This window comes from Hemicordylus capensis, chromosome 4 (assembly GCF_027244095.1).
Source record: "Hemicordylus capensis ecotype Gifberg chromosome 4, rHemCap1.1.pri, whole genome shotgun sequence".
In the NCBI taxonomy this organism is placed as follows: Eukaryota; Metazoa; Chordata; class Lepidosauria; order Squamata; family Cordylidae; genus Hemicordylus; species Hemicordylus capensis.
In genome coordinates this window covers 45,335,770-45,354,991 of record NC_069660.1, presented here as the reverse complement: position 1 = coordinate 45,354,991, position 19,222 = coordinate 45,335,770, and the positions used below count along the sequence as shown (strand labels likewise).

Sequence of the window (19,222 nt, the reverse complement as noted above, 5' to 3'; positions counted from 1 at the left end):
ATATGCCTGCAGATATGTACAATTACATTATACACAGTTCATTTTGTGTTGAACATAATATGTGGACAGGGCTACTGTAGCAGCATTTCTGTGATACATCATTTATAAGTACTTAAGTTTGTAACCCTGTTCATCTGTTATATTCAACACATGTACAATCTATGCAAAATGTTCATACTATATGTTCAATGCATCAAGTTCATACAGTAAGTTCAATGCACATATAGCAGTCTCCTTCCTATAAATCCTTCCTATCTGTACCCCACATTTACCCTACAATACAGCTGTACTGCTTCCTATATGTACCCTACATTTGAGGGGGCCTGTGCACAGGTTCACTTTTAGAATGTGCACAGGTACTGTCATTCCACTCAAAAACATGTACATATGTACAGACACCTGTATGCAATTTAATATCTTAATAGGGCTAATGTTGCCATACCATGTTGTTAGTTCCGTGCAGTGTAGTACAGTAACTAGACTAGAACCAGGGAGAACTGGGTTCAAATCCTCGCTAGCCATGAAGCTCACTGGGTGACCCTGGGACAGTCACTCTCCCTGACTAACCTATCTCATAGGGTTGTTGTGAACCCTGTAAGTCACCTTACGTCCTTGGAAGTAGGGCAGAATTCCTGCTAACTAGGCAAATGTGCACCTTTCAAAGTGGTGATTCTCTTAAGCAGGGGGAGGGCAACAGGTCCTATGCAGCCACAGCACAATGTCGGGAGGTGGAGGGTGAGAGAGGAAGAGATGGGGCAAAACTCACCCTCACCAGTGGTCAGGCCCATCCGCAGTAGTCACGCCCATCTTGCATCTCCCGACATTGCTCGGGGATGATGTGCTGAGCCTCATGTTGGATACAGCAGAGGCTCTCAGCCTCAACCAGCCCTGTCAGAACAGGACAGAGCTAGTAAGGGAGCTGCAGGGCCTGCAACTCTTGTGAGACATGTTGTGGGTCTCGGCAGGCACAGCTCTCACACGAGAGGCCGGAGATGAGGGAAGACAGAGACAAGGGTTGAGGCTTGCCAAGGCGCTGGGAGTCTGAGCCAGTCAGAGGTAATGGGTAAAGTGGACATGGGTGACAGAACCTCCCCCCCCCTCAGGAAAACTCTGAGGCCATTGGGGAAGGAACTCCCAGGAGGAGGAAGCCTGAGGACAGGGCCATGTTGAGTCAGGATCCTCACATACTGCATATCTCTAGTGTCTGCTCCCTTCTGGGTTGCAGGGAGCTCTTATGGGGGCAGGGGTGATCGGTGAACCCCTCCCCCTGCACACAATGGAGCATTGGTTCACTCACAGTGAAGGCTTCTTCTTGCTGCTGCAATCCAAGGATGTCTCACTGTGCAAACATACCACAACCCTCAGCCACAACTAGGGAGGGACCACCCCCACCTACTCCAGAAAAAGAAGCAGCTGGAGAACCTGCCTCCCAAAAGCCACTTGGGAGGAGGTGAAGGAGTCCAATTTATATTGGAAGCGCTCTGGGTTTGTAAAACTGATTATCCGAGTAGTGAGGTAAATCTGGTCTTGGCGGGGTCACATTTCTTCTGAAAGACAAAGTCTGCAGCTTGGGGGTACTTCTCGACCCAATGCTGTCCTTCGAGGCACAGGTGGCAACGGTGTGCAGAAGTGCCTTTTACCAGCTACGGCTGGTGCGCCAGCTGAGTCCCTACTTGGAGGTTGGACCTGACCTCAGTCACTCATGCTTTGATAACATCCAGATTGGCCTGCTTTGATAACATCCAGGATGAGCAAACACTTTAGTGGGAGTCCTAAGGTACTGGGATTCATAGGCCAGGGCTATTCAAGCCTTTAACCACCGAGCGATGGTGGCAGGGGAAACAGCCTGACTCATCGTTCAAGGTAAAGAGGAAACAGAACATGATTCCATGGTACAAATATGTTTTGTATGTTTTATGGGGCAAGTGAGGGCAAAACCACATCTTTTGACATGTGAAAAGGTGAGGCCACCATTAGGTGAAAAAAGGAGGCCAGAATTAGCCCAACAGTGACCTCAGAAAAAATGCACAAGTTCTTATGCAATGACAGGGTGCAGAGCTCTGACACCCTGCGGGCTGAAGTGACTGCTATGAGGAAGGCAGGCTCTAAAGATAGGAGGCATAGTGGAATGGACTTCACTGGTTTGAAAAGGGAACCCTGGAGAGCCTGAAGGACAGTATGCCACTGCCTGGTAGGAAGACATTGCCCACTGGGGAGAGAGCAGAGTTGCCCCTCTAAGGAAACACTTTAAGTGAGGATGCTGTTGCAGAGAGCATTTGGAAAACCCTGAGATGAGTCTCACCAGGGAGGCAGCCTGGCATTTTAATGTGTTTGCAGAGGGACCACAGTCCGTCCTGGAGGAATTGGAGGAGGTGCCTCATGGTAGCTGATCCCCTGGGGATTGCATGCTTGGTTGACCATCTTAGGAAGGCCCTTCAGGTATGTTGGTAAATCCTACTTGTTGAAGGATGTCTAGAGGCTAACATTGTGCAGAGCACCTTGGATGAATAGCGGTGCTGTTTTATTTAATTTAATTTAGCAGCTAGCTTTGACCAGCCTGGAGCTGGATAATAAAGTGAGCCCTGCTTAAGAAAGCCTCCATGATCAGTAGCATCAGGTGTTCTGCTGTAGCCAGGATGGTGAATTCTGATGAACCAGGGTCTTTTTTGGCCAGAACGGAGCCACAAAGATAACTTGCACCTTGAGTTTTTCTCTCCAAAAAACCCTGGCAAGGAGTGGGGTCGGCAGGAAGGCGTACAGGAGACCCTCTGGCCAGTTAGCTGAAAGTCTATCCACTTCCTCTGCCTGAGGGCAGGGGAACCTGGAGGGAAAATGCTGTAGCTTTGCATTGGCTGGAGTCACGAAAAGGTCCACAGATGGCTGGCTGAAGTGTGCTATGATAAGGTGGAAGGTATTTGGGTTCATCTCCCATTCCCCTGGGAAAAGTTCCTCCCAACTGAGCCAGTCTGCCACCATGTTCAAGTCTTCCCTGTATATGGCGGTCTGTCATGCTGCTAGGCCCCCTGGAACTGAAGGACTGCTTCTGCATGCAGGGATCCTGACCTGGTACCCACTGGCGATTCATGAGCGCCTTTGCCGTGGTGTTGTCTGTTCGTATCAACATGTGTTGATGGTCTGTAACTCCCAGAGTGCCATCAGGATCGCTCAGAGCTCCAGCCAGTTGACCACCTTCCTTGAGCCGACTCGCAGAGACTGTGGGTGCCCTGTGGTAATCACTGTGGTAATGATGATCCCTTGGGTTTGGAAACACCAGTACACTTTTATTTGGTGGCTAGGATTCAGGAGACGTGGGTGCATTGAACCCCAAAGTATGTATAGACTTATTCATTAGTGGAGCAAACTCCAAATAGCAGAAAAGTCTAGGCGAAACCTCTGAACCTTCTGGCTTTTGCTCTAGACTTCCCCTTTTTAGATTTCTTAAAACGTGTTTTTGTGCGTTTTTTCTGTGCCTTTTTAGGGGCAGAGCTCCCTGAGGTGGAGGATGAAGTGCTTGAGGGAGAAGATGGTCCCCTTCTACCCTCTTTCTAGTTGGTTATAACGTTCAAATGAGTGCACCAGCGTATCTACAAACCAAGAACACCAACTAGGTGGCATGTCTGTAGGTGTCTGGTTGAAAGTCTGTTGAACTAGCAAAGGCTGGGAAGTTTCAGACAACCTGGGGCTTGCTAGGGCAGGGAGGGAAGCAGAAGCAGAAGGCCCAGCATGGGCCAAGCTCACCGGTTGGCTGCCTGCTCCTGCGCAGCATTCCTGTGACCACTGTCCTTGTTCCCAAGGAGGCCTTTGCAGCTGGGCCCTGGCCAGATTCTGCACCCTCTGGTGCAGTTCTGGTCCATTCATTGGCGGCCCAGCGCTTGTCCTTTGCTGTGCTTGACATACTGCTGAAGGAGTTAATGGCGGCTGGCAAGGAAGCTGGGTCATTCCCAGCAGCCACATGCTCCACAAGGCCCTGGAAAGCAGTGGAGGTGGCAGCAGCGCTTCTGCTGCTGCGGCTTGGGCTGCCCCAATGGTGGTGAGTGGAAGTGAGGCAGCTGCCAGGCCCTTTCCCACCCCCGGCTCAGAATCCCCCTTTTTGCAGGCGTTTGCCCTGAACTAATGGCCAGATGGCGGGAGGTTGGGGTTTCCACTCTGGGGGCTCTCTAGGCAATTGCGGTAATGCGGCCTCCTGGGTGGCTTACTGGTTGCCTGAATGGCCTTTGGAAGGCCTTGCTGGTGCTTTCCCTTCGGGACCCTAATGTGAACTTTGTGTTTAGCTTGGTCCATACAGCAAAGGGAAAGAAAGAAGACAAGAAAAAGGAGTGGAGAGAGGGGGAGGGGAGCAAAACTGAAAGTAAAACTAAAGCTAACCTCTCCCCCTTTTTTTCCTTATTCTTTTTTCTTTTGTTTCTTTTTTGATAAGATAGAGTTTTAGATCTTTGAACAAAGAAACAAAGCAGACAGTCAAGAAGAATAAATGGAAATAGGTGAGGGAGAAACTAGGAAGCAATCAGAGAAAAACTGAGAGAAAGCTGCCTGGAGCCACACACAGGACTAAAAGAACTGGATGGGGCTATGCTCCCCTGACTCTTAAAGGCTTCAACTTAATTTGCATAGTCCTGCCTTCGAGCCACATGGAGAAGCATAACCCACGCTGAGACGTCCTTGGATTGCAGTAGCAGAGGAATATGCATGCTGCCTTCATTGGGAAAGTAGTAGCAGTGCACATGAAGCACCAGCACGTCATTAATTAAGAAGTCAGGCAATACAGTAACAATCAATAACCAGCTGGGCTGGGTGCAGATAATCTGTGCCTCTATTTTGCTGCAACCGTTCTCCCCCCACCCACCCCCACCCACTGCCATTACCATTTTCTGTCTGCCCGCCCATCTGTGCTTACTTTCCCCACCAGCCAGTCACGCAGCTGCCCGCCCTCCCACCAGCCACCTCCACCTGGCTGGCTGGCCCACCACCTCCCCCCACCCGCTGGTCAGCCCACTGCTGGCTGCCATTACTGTTTTCTCTCCCCCCCCCCATCCCTGTCACTATCCAAGCAGCTGCTTGTGAACTCTTGCGAGAGCTGCCACACATGGGATTAGCAATGGGTACGTCTGAGAGAGAGAGAGAGAGAGAGAGAGAGAGAGAGAGAGAGAGAGAGAGAGAGAGAGAGAGAGTTACCACTGTTTTCCTTCTTTATTCGATGGCTTCATAAGGCTGAAGCCATCCCCAGGTGTACCTCCTGAGAGTTGTAACCTGCACCACCCACTCTAATATCTAATGGCTTACCTGAAGCTAAATCAAGACTGTGTAGACTGCATACAGTCTGTTTGTTTTCTTAAATGCAAATAGCAGCTGGTCCAGACTGAGATCATGGCAAGGGGAGTGGGTCTTTACCCTTATGCCCACCACAGTCCCAATCTGAACTGGAGATCCCACTGCTGCTATTTGGCCTCGGATCTTCTCACACCAATTGGTGCTTCCGTTCTGGGGCAAGTAGCAATCATAAGGTACCCCAAGCCAGATTGGAACCATGGCAGAGAAAAAAGGTGAAAGGAACCATGGCAGAGACAAAAGGTCCCATCCACCATGGTTCTAATCCAGACTGGGCCCTGTACAGTTCCTATTCACATTTGAAAAAGCAAAGATGAAGGCTCCATTCACACAGTCTGTGTGTTGCCTGGTTTACACTAGTAAAACCCCAGATCAAGCACTAGGTTGTATTGCTATTCCATTTCAACCACTGGCATCAGATTAAGATGCTCTCTACTTGAATCAATCAAATGCAGAGGGCTCCTGATCATCCTGGTTAATAGCCCTTAATAGCTATGTTCTCTATAAATGCATCCGTCCATCTCTATCATTATGAATAACCATAGGGGAAAGGACTGCATTAAAAGGAAGAGGTTGAAGTGGAGCCTCAGTGTAGATAGAAAGCCTGCTTTGACCCCTTTCTCTTATCTCATTTTATTTCTCTGCTCTCTGACCCAGTAGATTTAACCATGCCATCTCATTGCTGACTTACTGTGCCATTTAAAAATGAATACAGGTGGCCCTCATTATTCGCTATTTTGCAGATTGCAGTTTCATGTATCTGTGGTTGGGTCTAAGAGACCCAGTTCCTTTATTCACAATTTTCAAAATAGGCAAAATTCACCTATCCATAATTCCTAGGTAGCCGGAAATGACATCCATTGTCACTTCCAGCCACCATTTTGCAGCACAGAGCTATTTTGTGGCTCTTTTATTTAAAAAATCTGAGATTTTTGGCAAAAGTTCACAACAGTTTGGAGGATTTGCAGGTGGGGAGGGTGGGTTGCTGAAGAGCTGGAGTCCTGAAGAGCAAGATATTTCTACTTTTTGGCCCTTTTTTTAGCTTAAAGAACCTAACCCTTGGATTCCCATAGGGGTAAAGTTTCATTATTCGTGGTTTCCATATTCACACCTATAGGCAAGAATGGGACCCCCACAAATAATGAGGACCAGATGCAATTAAATGTATTGATGAACTGAGAAATCAGCTTTTCTCTAAGATCTTAATTAATACTTCAGTTAATTTCACCTAATCAGACCCTCTAACTTGTAGAAAGACCAATGGAATGTGTGGGGCCCAGAGATCTATCCCACTTCTATCTGGTGCTAATTGAACAAAGAGGAACCTTTCAAAGTTGTGATTCACTTTATATGAAATGGGGTTGCACTCCCCCTCAAGGATAAGGTGCGTATCATAGGAATGTTTCTGGACCCAGGCCTCACTCTGGTTTCTCCGGTTGCGGCTATGGCCAGGAGGGCTTTCTATCAACTTCAGGTGATACAAGAGCTGCATCCCATTTCTTTGAAGATAATGATCTCAGAACTGTGGTGCACTCTCTGGTAACCTCTAGGCTTGACTACTGCAATGCGCTCTACACAAGGCTGCCTTTGTTTGTAGTTCAGAAACTTCTGTTGGTCCAAAATGCAGCGACTAGATTGGTGCCCTGGGGTTTCTCAGAGAGAACATATTATGCTGGTCTTAAAACAACTGCATTGGCTGCCAATAGGTTTCTAGGCAAAATACAACTTGGAAGTCCTAAACGGCTTATAACCGGGTTACTTGGGAGAGCACCTTCTTCTTCATGATCCCCACCTCACATTAAGGTCATTGAGAGAAGTCCATCTCCAGATGCTGCCAATTCATCTGGTGGCGACTTGGGAGCGGGCCTTATTTGTAGTCACTCCTCAGCTATGGAATGTGCTCCCTAAGATTTTGGGAGGGAGACAGTTATTCAGTTATTTTGCTAAGTATCTGGTTTTGGCAAGGAGGACAAAAACCTTAATGAGGGATGTTGAAGATGTTTATGAAAGGCAAGAGGGAAGTGTCAATATTACAACCACAGTTGCACACAAATCTAAAAGTAATGATATTGAAAATGTTGCTTGTTCATTTTATTTATTATTGAGATGTATAAGTCATGTCTGCATTGCAAAGAATGCTCAAGGTTACTTAACAATGTTCAGAATCAGTTACTACAAGAGTTCAAAGCAATATAATAGCACACTAAAAACCGAACAATAAAAACAGAACAGCAGCAGAGCCAAACTAAATATTTCTGGGGAAACATCATAATCAAACTGATGGAAAGCCAATGCTCACTTAAAAGCCCTCAACGAGCAGCAAGATAAACCTCTTGGAACAGAAACCTTGACAGTCTTGACACTATCACAGGGAAGGCTCTTAAGAACATAAACATAAGAGCAGCCATGCTGGATCAGGCCCAAGGCCCATCTAGTCCAGCATCCTGTTTCACACCATGGCCTATCAGATGCCTCTGGAAGCCTACAGGCATGAGTCGAGGGCATGCCCTCTCTCCTGCTGTTACTCCCCTGCAACTGGTACTCAGAGGCATCCTACCTTTGAGGCTGGAGGTGGCCTATAGCCCTCAGACTAGTAGCCATTGATAGACCTCTCCTCCATGAAGTTATCCAAACCCCTCTTAAAGCCATCCAGATTGTTGGCTGTCACCATATCTTGTAGCAGAGAATTCCACAAGTTGATTACGCGTTGTGTGAAAAAGTACCTCCATATGCTGGTCCAAAATTTCCTGGCAATCAATTTCATGGGATGACCCCTAGTTCTAGTGTTATGTGAGAGGGAGAAGAATTTCTCTCTATCCACTTTCTTCACACCATGCATGATTTTATAGACCTCTCTCATGTCTCCCCACAATCGTCTTTTTTCTAAACCAAATGGCCACAGGTGTTGTAGCCTTGCCTCTTCTTAACCTTTTCCAGTTCTACAATGTGCTTTTTTAGACGTGGTGACCAGAATTGTATCCAATACCCAAGGTGTGGCCACACCACAGTTTTGTAAGGGCATTATAATATTAACTGTTTTATTTTCATTCCCCTTCCTAATGATCCCTAGCATGGAATTGGCATTTTTCACAGCTGCCGCACATTGAGTCAACACTTTCCACGCGCTATCCACCACGACTCCAAGATCCCTCTCCTGGTCAGTCACCGACAGCTCAAGATCCCATCAACATATACTTGAAGTTGGGCTTTTTCATCACAATTTGCATTCCTTTACACTTGCCAGCATTGAACTGCATTTGCCATTTTGTCACCCACTCCCCCAGTTTGGAGAGATCCTTTTGGAGCTCCTCACAATCCATTCTGGATTTCACTACCTGAAGGAGTTTGGTATCATCTACAAAATTTGGCCACCTTGCTGCTTACCCCTGCTTCTAGATCATTTATGAATAAATTAAAAAACACTGGTCCCAGTACAGATCCCTGGGGGACCCCACTTCTTACTTCCCTCCATTGTGAAAACTCTCCATTTATACCTACCCTCTGTTTCCTCACCTTCAACCAGTTAGCAATCCACACATGTACTTGTCCCCTTATCCCATGACCGCTAAGTTTTCTCAGGAGTCTTTGATGAGGAACTTTGTCAAAAGCTTTTTGGAAATCCAGGTATACTATGTCAACTGGATCACCTTTATCCACACACTTGTTACACTCTCAAAGAACTCCAAAGGTTTGTGAGGCAAGATTTCTCTTTGCAGAAGCCATGCTGGTTCTCTTCCAGCAGGGTCTGTTCTTCTGTGTGCTTTACAATTTTATCCTTCAGGATGCTTTCCATCAAATTTCCTGGAACGGACATTAAGCTAACCAGCCTATAATTTCCCCCATCACCCTGGATCCCTTTTTGAAAACCGGTGTTACATTTGCTGCTTTCCAGTCCTCCGGTACAGAGCCTGATTGCAGGGATAAGTTAGATATTTTAGCAAGGAGGTCGACAATTTCACATTTGAATTATTTGAGGACTCTTGGATGGATGCCATCCAGCCCTGGCAATTTGCTACTTTTCAGTTTTTCCAGACAGTTTAGAACATCAGCTCTCATCACTTCTATCTGACTCTGTTCATTAGCCTCCATCCTCAAAAATCCTGGTTCAGGAACAGGTATATGCTCAGTATCCTCTGCTGTGAAGACAGATGCAAAGAACTCATTTAGCTTCTCTGCAACCTCCATATCCTCCTTAATAATCCCTTTAACTCCCTCATTGTCTAATGGTCCAACCACCTTCCTGGCAAGTTTCCTGCTTCTGATGTATTTAAATAAGTTTTTGTTCTTCCCCTTGATACTTTTAGCTAAATGTTCCTCAAACTCTCTTTTTGCCTCCCTTATTGTCACCTTGCATTTCTTTTGCCAGAGTTTGTGTTCCTTTCTGTTCTCTTCATTTGGACAGACCTTCCAATTTCAGAAGGAAGTCTTCTTCCCTTTTATGGCTTCCTTGATGGTACCTGTTAGCCATGCTGGCATCCTCCTGGACTTAGTAGTACCTTTCCTCTTTTGGGGTATACAATCTAACTGGGCTTCTAGTATTGTGGTTTTGAGTAAATTCCATGCATTCTGGAGCAAAGTGACTCTCCTGATTTTCCCATCAGCTTTCTTTTCACCATACTCTTCATTTTGGAGAAGTTTCCTCTTCTGAAATTCAAAGTGTCTGTGTTAGACTTCCTTGGTGATTCTCTCCCCACATGTATGCTGAATTTGATCACACTATGGTCACTGTTCCCTAAATGTTCATGTTTAACATCTTTAAAAGAGCCCTTAAGATTTTTTTTTTATTTTTTTAGCCAGGCTTTTAGTAATCTTTGAATGCTTTAAATTGTTTTAACAGTTTGCCATATTTTGTTTTTGTTTTTGTGAACCACCTAGAGCCTTTGGAGTCAGGTAGTATAGAAATAAAATAAAATAAATAATAGGGGGAGAGCAACTGTCCCTGTCCAACCCCAGCACAAAACCCTTCTGGTGGTGGTGGTGGTGTCTGCCTTAGATTTCCTTTTAGATTGTGAGCCCTTTTGAGAGAGGGAAACATATTTATTTATCCATCCATCCCTCCATCCATCCCTCCATCCAATGTAAACTGCTCTGAGCACTTTTGTTGAAATGCCGTGGATAAATATTCATAATAGTAGTAGCACCTTTCATTATTACCTGTGGGGCATCAAATAATGTACCACTACTTTATAGGAAATGGAGTTATCCTTTCCCTGATGTGCTTCTCTGGAAGTGCATAAATAACCACTGGTGTTTTTTGTTTGTTTGTTTGTTTGTTTGTTTAATTATGTATTATATTTGTAACCCTCTCTTCTTCCATGATGGAAGTCAAGGCAGCACACATGGGATTCCCAGGCAGTTTCCTATCCAGGCACTGACCAGGCACAGGCCTGCTTTGTTTCAGCAATGCAGATTATATAGTGGGACCACTGAAGAAAAAATATCACCAGCATTATTTTCTTCATTGGTAGCTAATTGGTACTTGGGCACCCTCCTCATTTTTCTTCTTCCCCAAACCTGTTTAATTTGTATAGACGAATTGTGCTTTCTTCCCATGGAAGGCTATTTTTAGATTGTGAGCCCATTGGGGACAGGTAGCCATCTTTATTTCTTTATTTTTATTTCTCTATCTAAACCACTGCAGGAACTTTTGTTGAAAAGTAGTATATAAATATTTGTAGTAGTAGCAGAAGTATTGCCTTAGGAAACATGTTTTATTTGTAAATCTTCTATCCTTCTTTCTAATCACTTGTCCCCTGGTTGTGATGAACACTTCAGACAACCAAGCTGTCATAATAATTATAATTATTACATGCCAATAACACCTTTATTTATTAACCTTATCATGGTTAAAATATATATATTGAGGTCATTCACACAATCAAAAACTGGGTTCTACCCAGTTTCGGGAGTTCTGTGTGTTGTGTGGAAGCAAGGTAGGAGAAAAACCTGGGTGGCTTTTCCTCCTACCTTGCTTCCACACCAACACTTCTACCCAGGTTTTCCTCCTATCTTACTTCCACACAACCAAAACTGGGAGGACACACAGCTCCCAAACACAGTTTTTGATTATGTGAATGGCCTCATTATATAATATGCTGCCATATCACAATGCCACTTGGTGCTAGCAATGGCCATATGGACAAATGTTTCACATCTCCTAAAATTCATTCAACTTCCACTTTTATTAGTCCTTTTAATTTTTTTTTTTTAATCTGTTTTTGTGGTTGTCTGCCTTCTTGCCTGCCTATTTACTCTTCCCCCCCTGACATTATACCCATGTATCCAGAGGTGCTCTTACCCTTGGATTTCTGGGCAGAAGTCCAGGGCATCTATTCCCCCTGGGGCCCCCAAAATCCTCTTTATTCTGTGGTATGGCCAACACGCCATGCTGTACCAGATGGCCAAGCATGACTGTGACCTGTGCCAGGCAGCTGGGTGTGACCTCTGCTTTTGGAGAAAGAAGAGGGAGTAGGGAAAGAAAAGTGTGTGATGGGAATATGTTAAGTTGTGTGCCAAAATGTTTCTGTTAATGCATATTTACATAAATATACCTGTTTTATATTCTTACATTCTTGTGAGTTCAGTTGCTGTTTGTGCCCTCAAGAACGAACATGTTAAAAATACTGCATATCTCTGTGTGTGTGTGTGTGTGTGTGTGTGTGTGTGTGTGTGTGTGTGCTCGAAAGCCCTTCAGGTCCAGGCTCCAAAATTACCTAGGTGCACCTCTGCATGTATCAATTTCATGCTCCTTTCCATCTTTTAAAGCATCTCTTTCTCCTCCTATTATTAGGAATAGGGGTGTGCAATTCGGATTTTTGGTGTTTTGATTTGGATCTGAATTGAAACACCCCCAATTTGTTTTTGGGTGTGAATCTGACCCATCCGAACCACCCCAGATTCGATTTGGATCTGAATTAATCTGAATCCGAATCTGAATTGATTTGGATCAAAAAATGGGTCTAAAGGCCAAAAGAGTGAGATGGGGTGGTAGTGCCTAATGGGTGGAGGCTACAACCCAAATCTCAGAGGAATTGGGCAAAGGGCTGATTTTTGGTGATTTTTTTTGAAGTTTTAGTGTCTTTGGGGCAGATTTGGGGCATAAAGTGGGATCTGGGGCAGAAGAGTGGAGTGGGGTGGTAGTGTCTAATGGGTGGAGGCTACCACCCAAATTGCAGAGGGATTGGGCAAAGGGCTGATTTTTGGTGAATTGTTGAAGTTCTGAGTGTAGATTCTCTGGTAGCAAATGAGATTTTCAATACAAACCATGAATCCACTCTCATTTGCTATCAGAGAATCCACACTCAGAACACCTCAGAAACAACAGAACCCTGTACCAGCTGGTACCTTCTGTTCACTACACCACCACTCACTCTGGGCCACCCCAGCATGCCTCACCCCCCAATTGCAGTTATGGGGCTGCTGAAACTTACATGATTCCCTATGGAGAAAAACCTTAAAGATGTGTAAACTTCAAAAAATCACCAAAAATCAGCCCTCTGCCCAAATCCTTTGAAAACATTCTAGTAGCTTCCTTGCCTCCCTTGGGCACTACCACCAATCCCACACCACTCTAGGCCACCCCTTTTCCCCCTGACATGAAGTGATACACCTCTATTAAACCTATGGGGGGAAACCTTAAGGACCATAAACTTCAACAATTCACCAAAAATCAGCCCTTTGCCCAATCCCCTTCAATTTGGGTGGTAGCCTCCACCCAATTAGCACTACCACTCCACCCCACTCTTCCACCCCAGATCCCACTTTATGCCCCAAATCTGCCCCAAAGACACTAAATCTTCAACAATTCATCAAAAATCACCAAAATTCACCAAATTCACCAAAAATCCAAAAATCTTCAACAATTCACCAAACAATTCACCAAAAAACCTTTGCCAAATTCCTCTGCAATTCCTCTACCCATTAGGCACTTAACTTAAACTGAGTAGTACCCCACTGCCTTGCGGGTGGGAGTGGGGTGTAGTTGGCACATGGCAGTTGACAACTGGCACTGTCTAAAAGACAGTCAAAATGAATAGAACAAATGAAGGTGTGTAATGAATCCTCATAAGGATTCATTGAGTGAAAGTTATTATACACCAAAGAATCCAAACACTTGAAAAATAGTGACCACACATTTTGCTCCATAACTCCACTTCTATAAGGGCTAGAGCTTAGCTTTTTTAAAAAAATGAAAGCTGGCAATCTGGGGGAATTAATAGGAGGGATCTGAAATTAGACTCGATTTGAATCGAATCAGACGCAATTTGATTTGTACCCCAATCTAGCCAATGGACCACAGGGGTGATATTTTTTGTCTCCGAATCACCCGAATCAGAGAGATTTGGGTACAAATCGATTTGTATCCGAATCAATTTGCACATCCCTAATTAGGAAAAATAAATATTAGTTAACACTGATACACTCAAATAAAATGAATAGGATCTAAGCCAGTTTATACTACCAACACAGGAAGCTGCCGTATACTGAGTTAGACCACTAGTCCACCTGGCTCAGTTTTTTCTACAGTGACAATACTGAGGATTTCAGACAGGAGTCTTTCCCAAAACCTACCTGGAGATGCCAGGCATTGAACTTGGCAACTTCTGCATGCAAAGCAGTCTACCTCTACCACTGAGCTATGGCCTTATCCTAGTGGCAGCAGAATCACATGGTAACGCTTTCCATGGACTGTACAAATTCAGGCAACAGGAATGGAGGGGAGTTGCATATTTAAATATTTCCCCATGCAAAATGAGCATACCAGTGAGATATACATGGGGAGGATGATTTTTGCTTATCTCTTCCCCAGAAATGCTCTCAGCAACATGCAATTATAAGAGGGTCATGCAGAAGCACTTCTGGGGAAAGAGGGCAGCAAAAATGAGCTCCCTCAACCGCCCTTCAGAAGCAGGGATCTTAGTGGGGTCTTTTCTTAGCTGTACATGCACAGCATTAATCAGGATGACACTCAATGAACATAGGGGTAACATCCTGATTCAGTGTCCCTCTATTTCTTTCTCCTTGCCTCCTGAAGTGGGGCATCAAATGTCCCCCTTCCCTTTCTCATTTTTTCTGTGAAAAGCTATTCCCTTGGGACAGGAAGAGGAAAACCAGTGTGAAGTAATTTCACCTTCCTCCCCCTGCAGTCCATCCATGGGGATAGTGCTAAATGGCCTGACATGCCACCCTGAGAACTGGCTCACAACCTGTTGCCTGAAGCAACTTGCAGCATGGGGCTCAGAGGGCATCCCTCATCAGCGGGATAATGGAAATATTCCCCAACTAAATGTATAGCAGGTTCAAGAAAATAGCAAGTTCATTTGGAGGCTCAATCCTGGCAAACTTTGCTGTATCTCTGGGGCTGGTTGCTAGAGAATATTGAGGCTGAGCCTGATATCTGTTTATCAGTCACATGTGTCTCCTGTCCTTCATCTCCCATTTTATCCTCCCCAAAACCTTATGAAGTAGGTTTGGCTGGAAAATAGCAAGTGCCCCCAAAGTCATTGAACTTCATGCCCAAATGGCCATGTGGACCCCGGTCTTCCTGGTCTAAGTCCAATACTCTGTTCAGCACAGGATCGCTGGCAACGTAAGGGAAAGATAGGGTTGCTTCTGTGCAGCATTGTGAGCTTAAATCTCTGTTGGTTTTTATTGCCCTGAAATGCCACTTCAATGTCATTGTGAAGTCAAAAATGTCAAGCCAAAATTAATTTTTTTTACTTTGATTCAACCTTTCAAACTGATGTGTTGCTATGCTGCTTTTCAATAGGAAATGTCAAAGCTTTCCATTTCTACAATTTGCCAGCTGGATTCGTGCTGAAAATTCTCTTTGATGAAGGGTTTCTCTATTATAGTTTCATTACAGTGTATAAAATATCACTCTCAGAAAAGAAAGGGAAATGGAGGTTATCAACTCAGCCACTGAATACTGACTACACCTCAGCCATCCCCGGCAAGTGTTTATCCAACTTCTTCTGAACTCCCCACCACCACCACCAAAGAACATTTGCAGCATCCCTCTGAAATGCTTCCTTTTTTCCATTGGCAGCCCTGCGCCCAATAACTACTTGGTTCAGGTTGCCTCTGCATCACTACTATTTCATGGACAGGAAGCAGTGGGAAGGAAAGGGATATGATGGGCTATAGGGTCAATGCAAGAGAGAAGCTACTACAGCTCAAAAATGGCTGCTTACATAATTTCCTTGCAGGCAGTATTGCCTTCAAAAGAATAGGTTGTGATTTAATGTGAGCAACAGCAGAATTCAAGTTCCTATGACAAAATAGTTTTCTATTGCTCAGATTCAGAACCATCAAAATCAGAGACCATTTTTCTTCAGAATGGCAAGACAGCTGCATTATGCAAACAGATTAGTAGTAATGGCTGGAACACTTATAATAATAAAATCTGCTCTCTTTGGTCTGCAGTGGCTACGACTTTGACTATGACTACTATAGAGATGACTTCTATGACAGGTAAGCAGATGAGCTAAGCAAGGGTCAGTTCGGCATATGTGGCTTCAAACTGAACAATATAAATACAATACTTCATGTTCTAATTCAATAGATCAATCAATCATTTAATCTTTATTGATAAAGTCACAGACCAGCAAACAACCCCAATACAGGTTGAACAGAAGAAAACAACTGTGTGAACATAATACGATAAGCACAATTGACACAAGAACTATACCTAGCAGTAGTATCTACCTATACTATTTAGTGAGTTTAAACCCCTTACTCTCAGCATGTATTGGCTATGAGGAAGCTAATATTTGTTGTCTAATTTTTCTAGCATTCAGACAGAATTTAGCAACATTTAGTGAAATCTCATATTTCTGGTTGGACAGCAAAAAACTTACATAAAATAAATCCATGTGGCCTGGAAAATTAATTAAAAATGGGAGAAATGTAATGCTGACGAAAATCCCTATATAACTCACAATATAATACAACATGGGATGTGCCTGTTGCACAAAGGCAAAGTCTTTGAGCATATGGGTTTTTATTTAACTTTCCTTTCAGAACTGCAGTGGGTAAAAGCATTAAAATGAGCTAATGTGATCATCCAGCGATATTTTGGAACTGTAATTTGAGTTAACACATTGAGGCTATTCTCACGATGGGGGGGAAACTGGGCTAAAGAAGCCCAGCCTGGTTTCTCCCCATCGTGAGAATTTGCTGGCAAGCCCAGTGGTTCTCTGGTGGCTAGCCCGCCAAAGTAGCCCTCCCCTTAGCCCAGGTTAGCGGAGTGAGTGCTCCGCTAACCCGGGTTTTCGGATCGTGTGCTTCCACAGCACGGCTCCGCACCATGGCAACACACAAGGAGACTCCCGCCAGGAGGCTGCAAGCAGCCTCCCGGGCTTGGAGGTCTCTCCAGGATGCCCCGAGCATTTATGCGGGGCATCCTGGAATTTCTAGGGGCCAAATGGATGCCCCCAATGCCCACAGCCCCCGCTGGCTCCGTGACAGAGCCGGCAGCCATGTGATCAGCAGGGCTGCCTGTTGATCGACTGTGGAGAGAGCTGGTTACGCCTGCTCTCTCTGCCTAACCTCATCTGGCGCTTCACACCGATCGTGTGAAGCGCCTCATAGTCTAAGTCCCATTTTGGCTCAGGCATATCCCAATATTTCAGTAGAATAAAGCACAACACAAGGAGAAGAGACTGACAAAAATGTCCCTGTTGGAGTTCTCTACGACCCTTTCCCATGTGCTGGCAGTTTGGTTTGTATCCAACTGTCAACATGTGGTTTACAAAGGGGTGTTGCCTATAGCTAAGCGGTCGCCATCTTGAAACCCATCAAGGTCCCCTGGGCCCCCCTCCCATTTGCTTTGAATTGTAAATGCAAAAGCTATTAGAAGGGGATGCATGGATACACACACACACACACATATGGTCATCTCAGAAATCCTCTGCCTTTTGGAAAGTTAGGCTAACTTTGGAGCTGTACTAGTCTGCCTTGTGAGAAGCATTGGTGTTTACTTAGTCTGCATGTCAACTATCATCAACACACCACCACAAATTTAAATAGCCACAGAAAAACCAGCTTTGCCAGCACACAAGCCAATCAAAAGAGGTAGGATTTATAACCCCTCTAAAAAGACCAGAGATGTAGCTCTTCCAACTTCTTAAAGGAGGACAATTTGGGGGCAGCTGAGAAAGCCTGACTCCTGACTATCCAACATGTCACACTGATGGCTAGACCTGTTGGTGAGCAGTCTTGTATGGGTTGAGGTGTCCCAAAGGGATGAGGGTCCCAGGGCAGTGTGGCCAGAACCTAAGGGGTATACTCGTGAGTCAAATGGGCCATAACCCAAAATTTGGCTTTAAAAAAGCCAAATCTGGCAACAGAGTCCCAGGGTTCAAATATGAAAACTGGTGCCTTAACTTGACCTAGAAGCAAATTGGCAATCACTGTAATTGGGGCAGAAGTTGAATATGTGCCTGCCCCCAGCCCCATATCAGGTGTGGCAACAACATTTTGCACCAGTTGGAGCTTCTGAAGCATCTTCAAGGACAGCCCCACAGAGAGCACATTGCAGTAATCAAGCCAGGAAAGTTTATGATTGCAGCACACTGTGCTTCTCACATTGCCTCTATTCTTGCTTTTTAAAAATGGCTTTCCTCCTTTATTTTCTTTTCCTTAGCCTCTTACATGCATTCACGCTCTTCCACAGTTTGACATTTTCCCGATAGGTCCCTGACTGCTCTTGTCATCTAGGCCTTCTTAGCTTTGCTAAAGCCAACTGAAAAGGTTCCACTTGGCTGCAAGGGAATAGGAAACAGGGCCTGAGCAACTGCTTTACCCTGACTGAATATGACTTGGGTAAATCTCACTGTGCCTGCCGCCTCTCTGTATATTTCAGACCTCATAGTACAAAGGCACAATGTTATCTTTCTGAATCCCCACCCTAAACCACAGATCTCAGCATATTAATAGACACTAAACTGAGAACAGGAACACAGAAGACGAGATTATGTTGTTCTAGAAAACCAAGAGCCTTTCCCCTGTATATCAGTCCTGAAACTGATTGGGAGTGCCTCAATTAATTCAAAGAGAGCAGAAACATTATGGGGAGTGTTTTAAAAATGCATTAAAAGGTATAGCCTTACAGGTTATAGTGATCTGCTAAGTAAACATCTTCTGCGTGAATTTAACTGTATTATCTCACAGCGTAACAGCTTGGTAAATGTGTCTCCAGAAACCTTTCTGATCAAATATCATTTCTAGTGTTTAATATCCCACCCAGTAATGGTTGTCATGTATGGGTGGAACACTAGCTCCCCCTAGAGGTAATTGTGAATTATGTCTCCTGCTTGAAGCTTATAATTGATGTACTTCCCCTGTCTTGTTCCCAAAAGTGCCCCTTCCACTGTAAGCTGTCTTGTCTTGCAGGCTCTTCGAGTATCGAGGACGGGTCTCTCCTGTTCCCAGAGTGGTTCCTGTTAAGCGTCCACGAGTGACCATCCCTTTAGTACGGCGTGTAAAAGCAACACTCCCCGTCAAACTCTTTGCCCGATCCGCTGCCATTGCAAACAGTTCTGCCAAATTAAAATGTAAGCTTCTGTATGATTGCACAAACAGAAATAATTCACAGCTTGCAGAAAGCAAGCATGCCTTCTGCTTGCCTGTGTGTTGTGCATATCCTATAAACAATATTTTTACTTGGTTTCTACATGTACACCAGTATTTCCCACAGCAAACCTATGAAGTTAGACTAACGTGTATGTACACATGTCTAAGGATCATGGTCCAGTCAGGGTTCCCAGAGACATGTACACACACACGTATGCCATACCACAATTTACATGTTTGCTGTGGGACACTAATACTTGTGTACATTTAGCAGTGACGTTGGCCAGGTTAAGCATGGAGCTGCTCTGATTTATGTTCATAT

General features: G+C 44.8%; 1 protein-coding gene across 4 annotated transcripts in view; it reads left to right on the top strand.

Annotated features, from left to right (window-relative positions):
• The window catches only part of RALY (RALY heterogeneous nuclear ribonucleoprotein), a 376,843-nt gene that overhangs the window by 345,851 nt on the left and 11,770 nt on the right, over positions 1–19,222 (top strand). For all 4 annotated transcript variants that reach the window (XM_053248764.1, XM_053248765.1, XM_053248766.1 and 1 more), the window contains 2 exons: positions 15,751–15,798; positions 18,721–18,881. In XM_053248764.1, the coding sequence (XP_053104739.1) occupies positions 15,751–15,798; positions 18,721–18,881 (209 nt within the window). The remainder of the gene's footprint in view (positions 1–15,750; positions 15,799–18,720; positions 18,882–19,222) is intronic.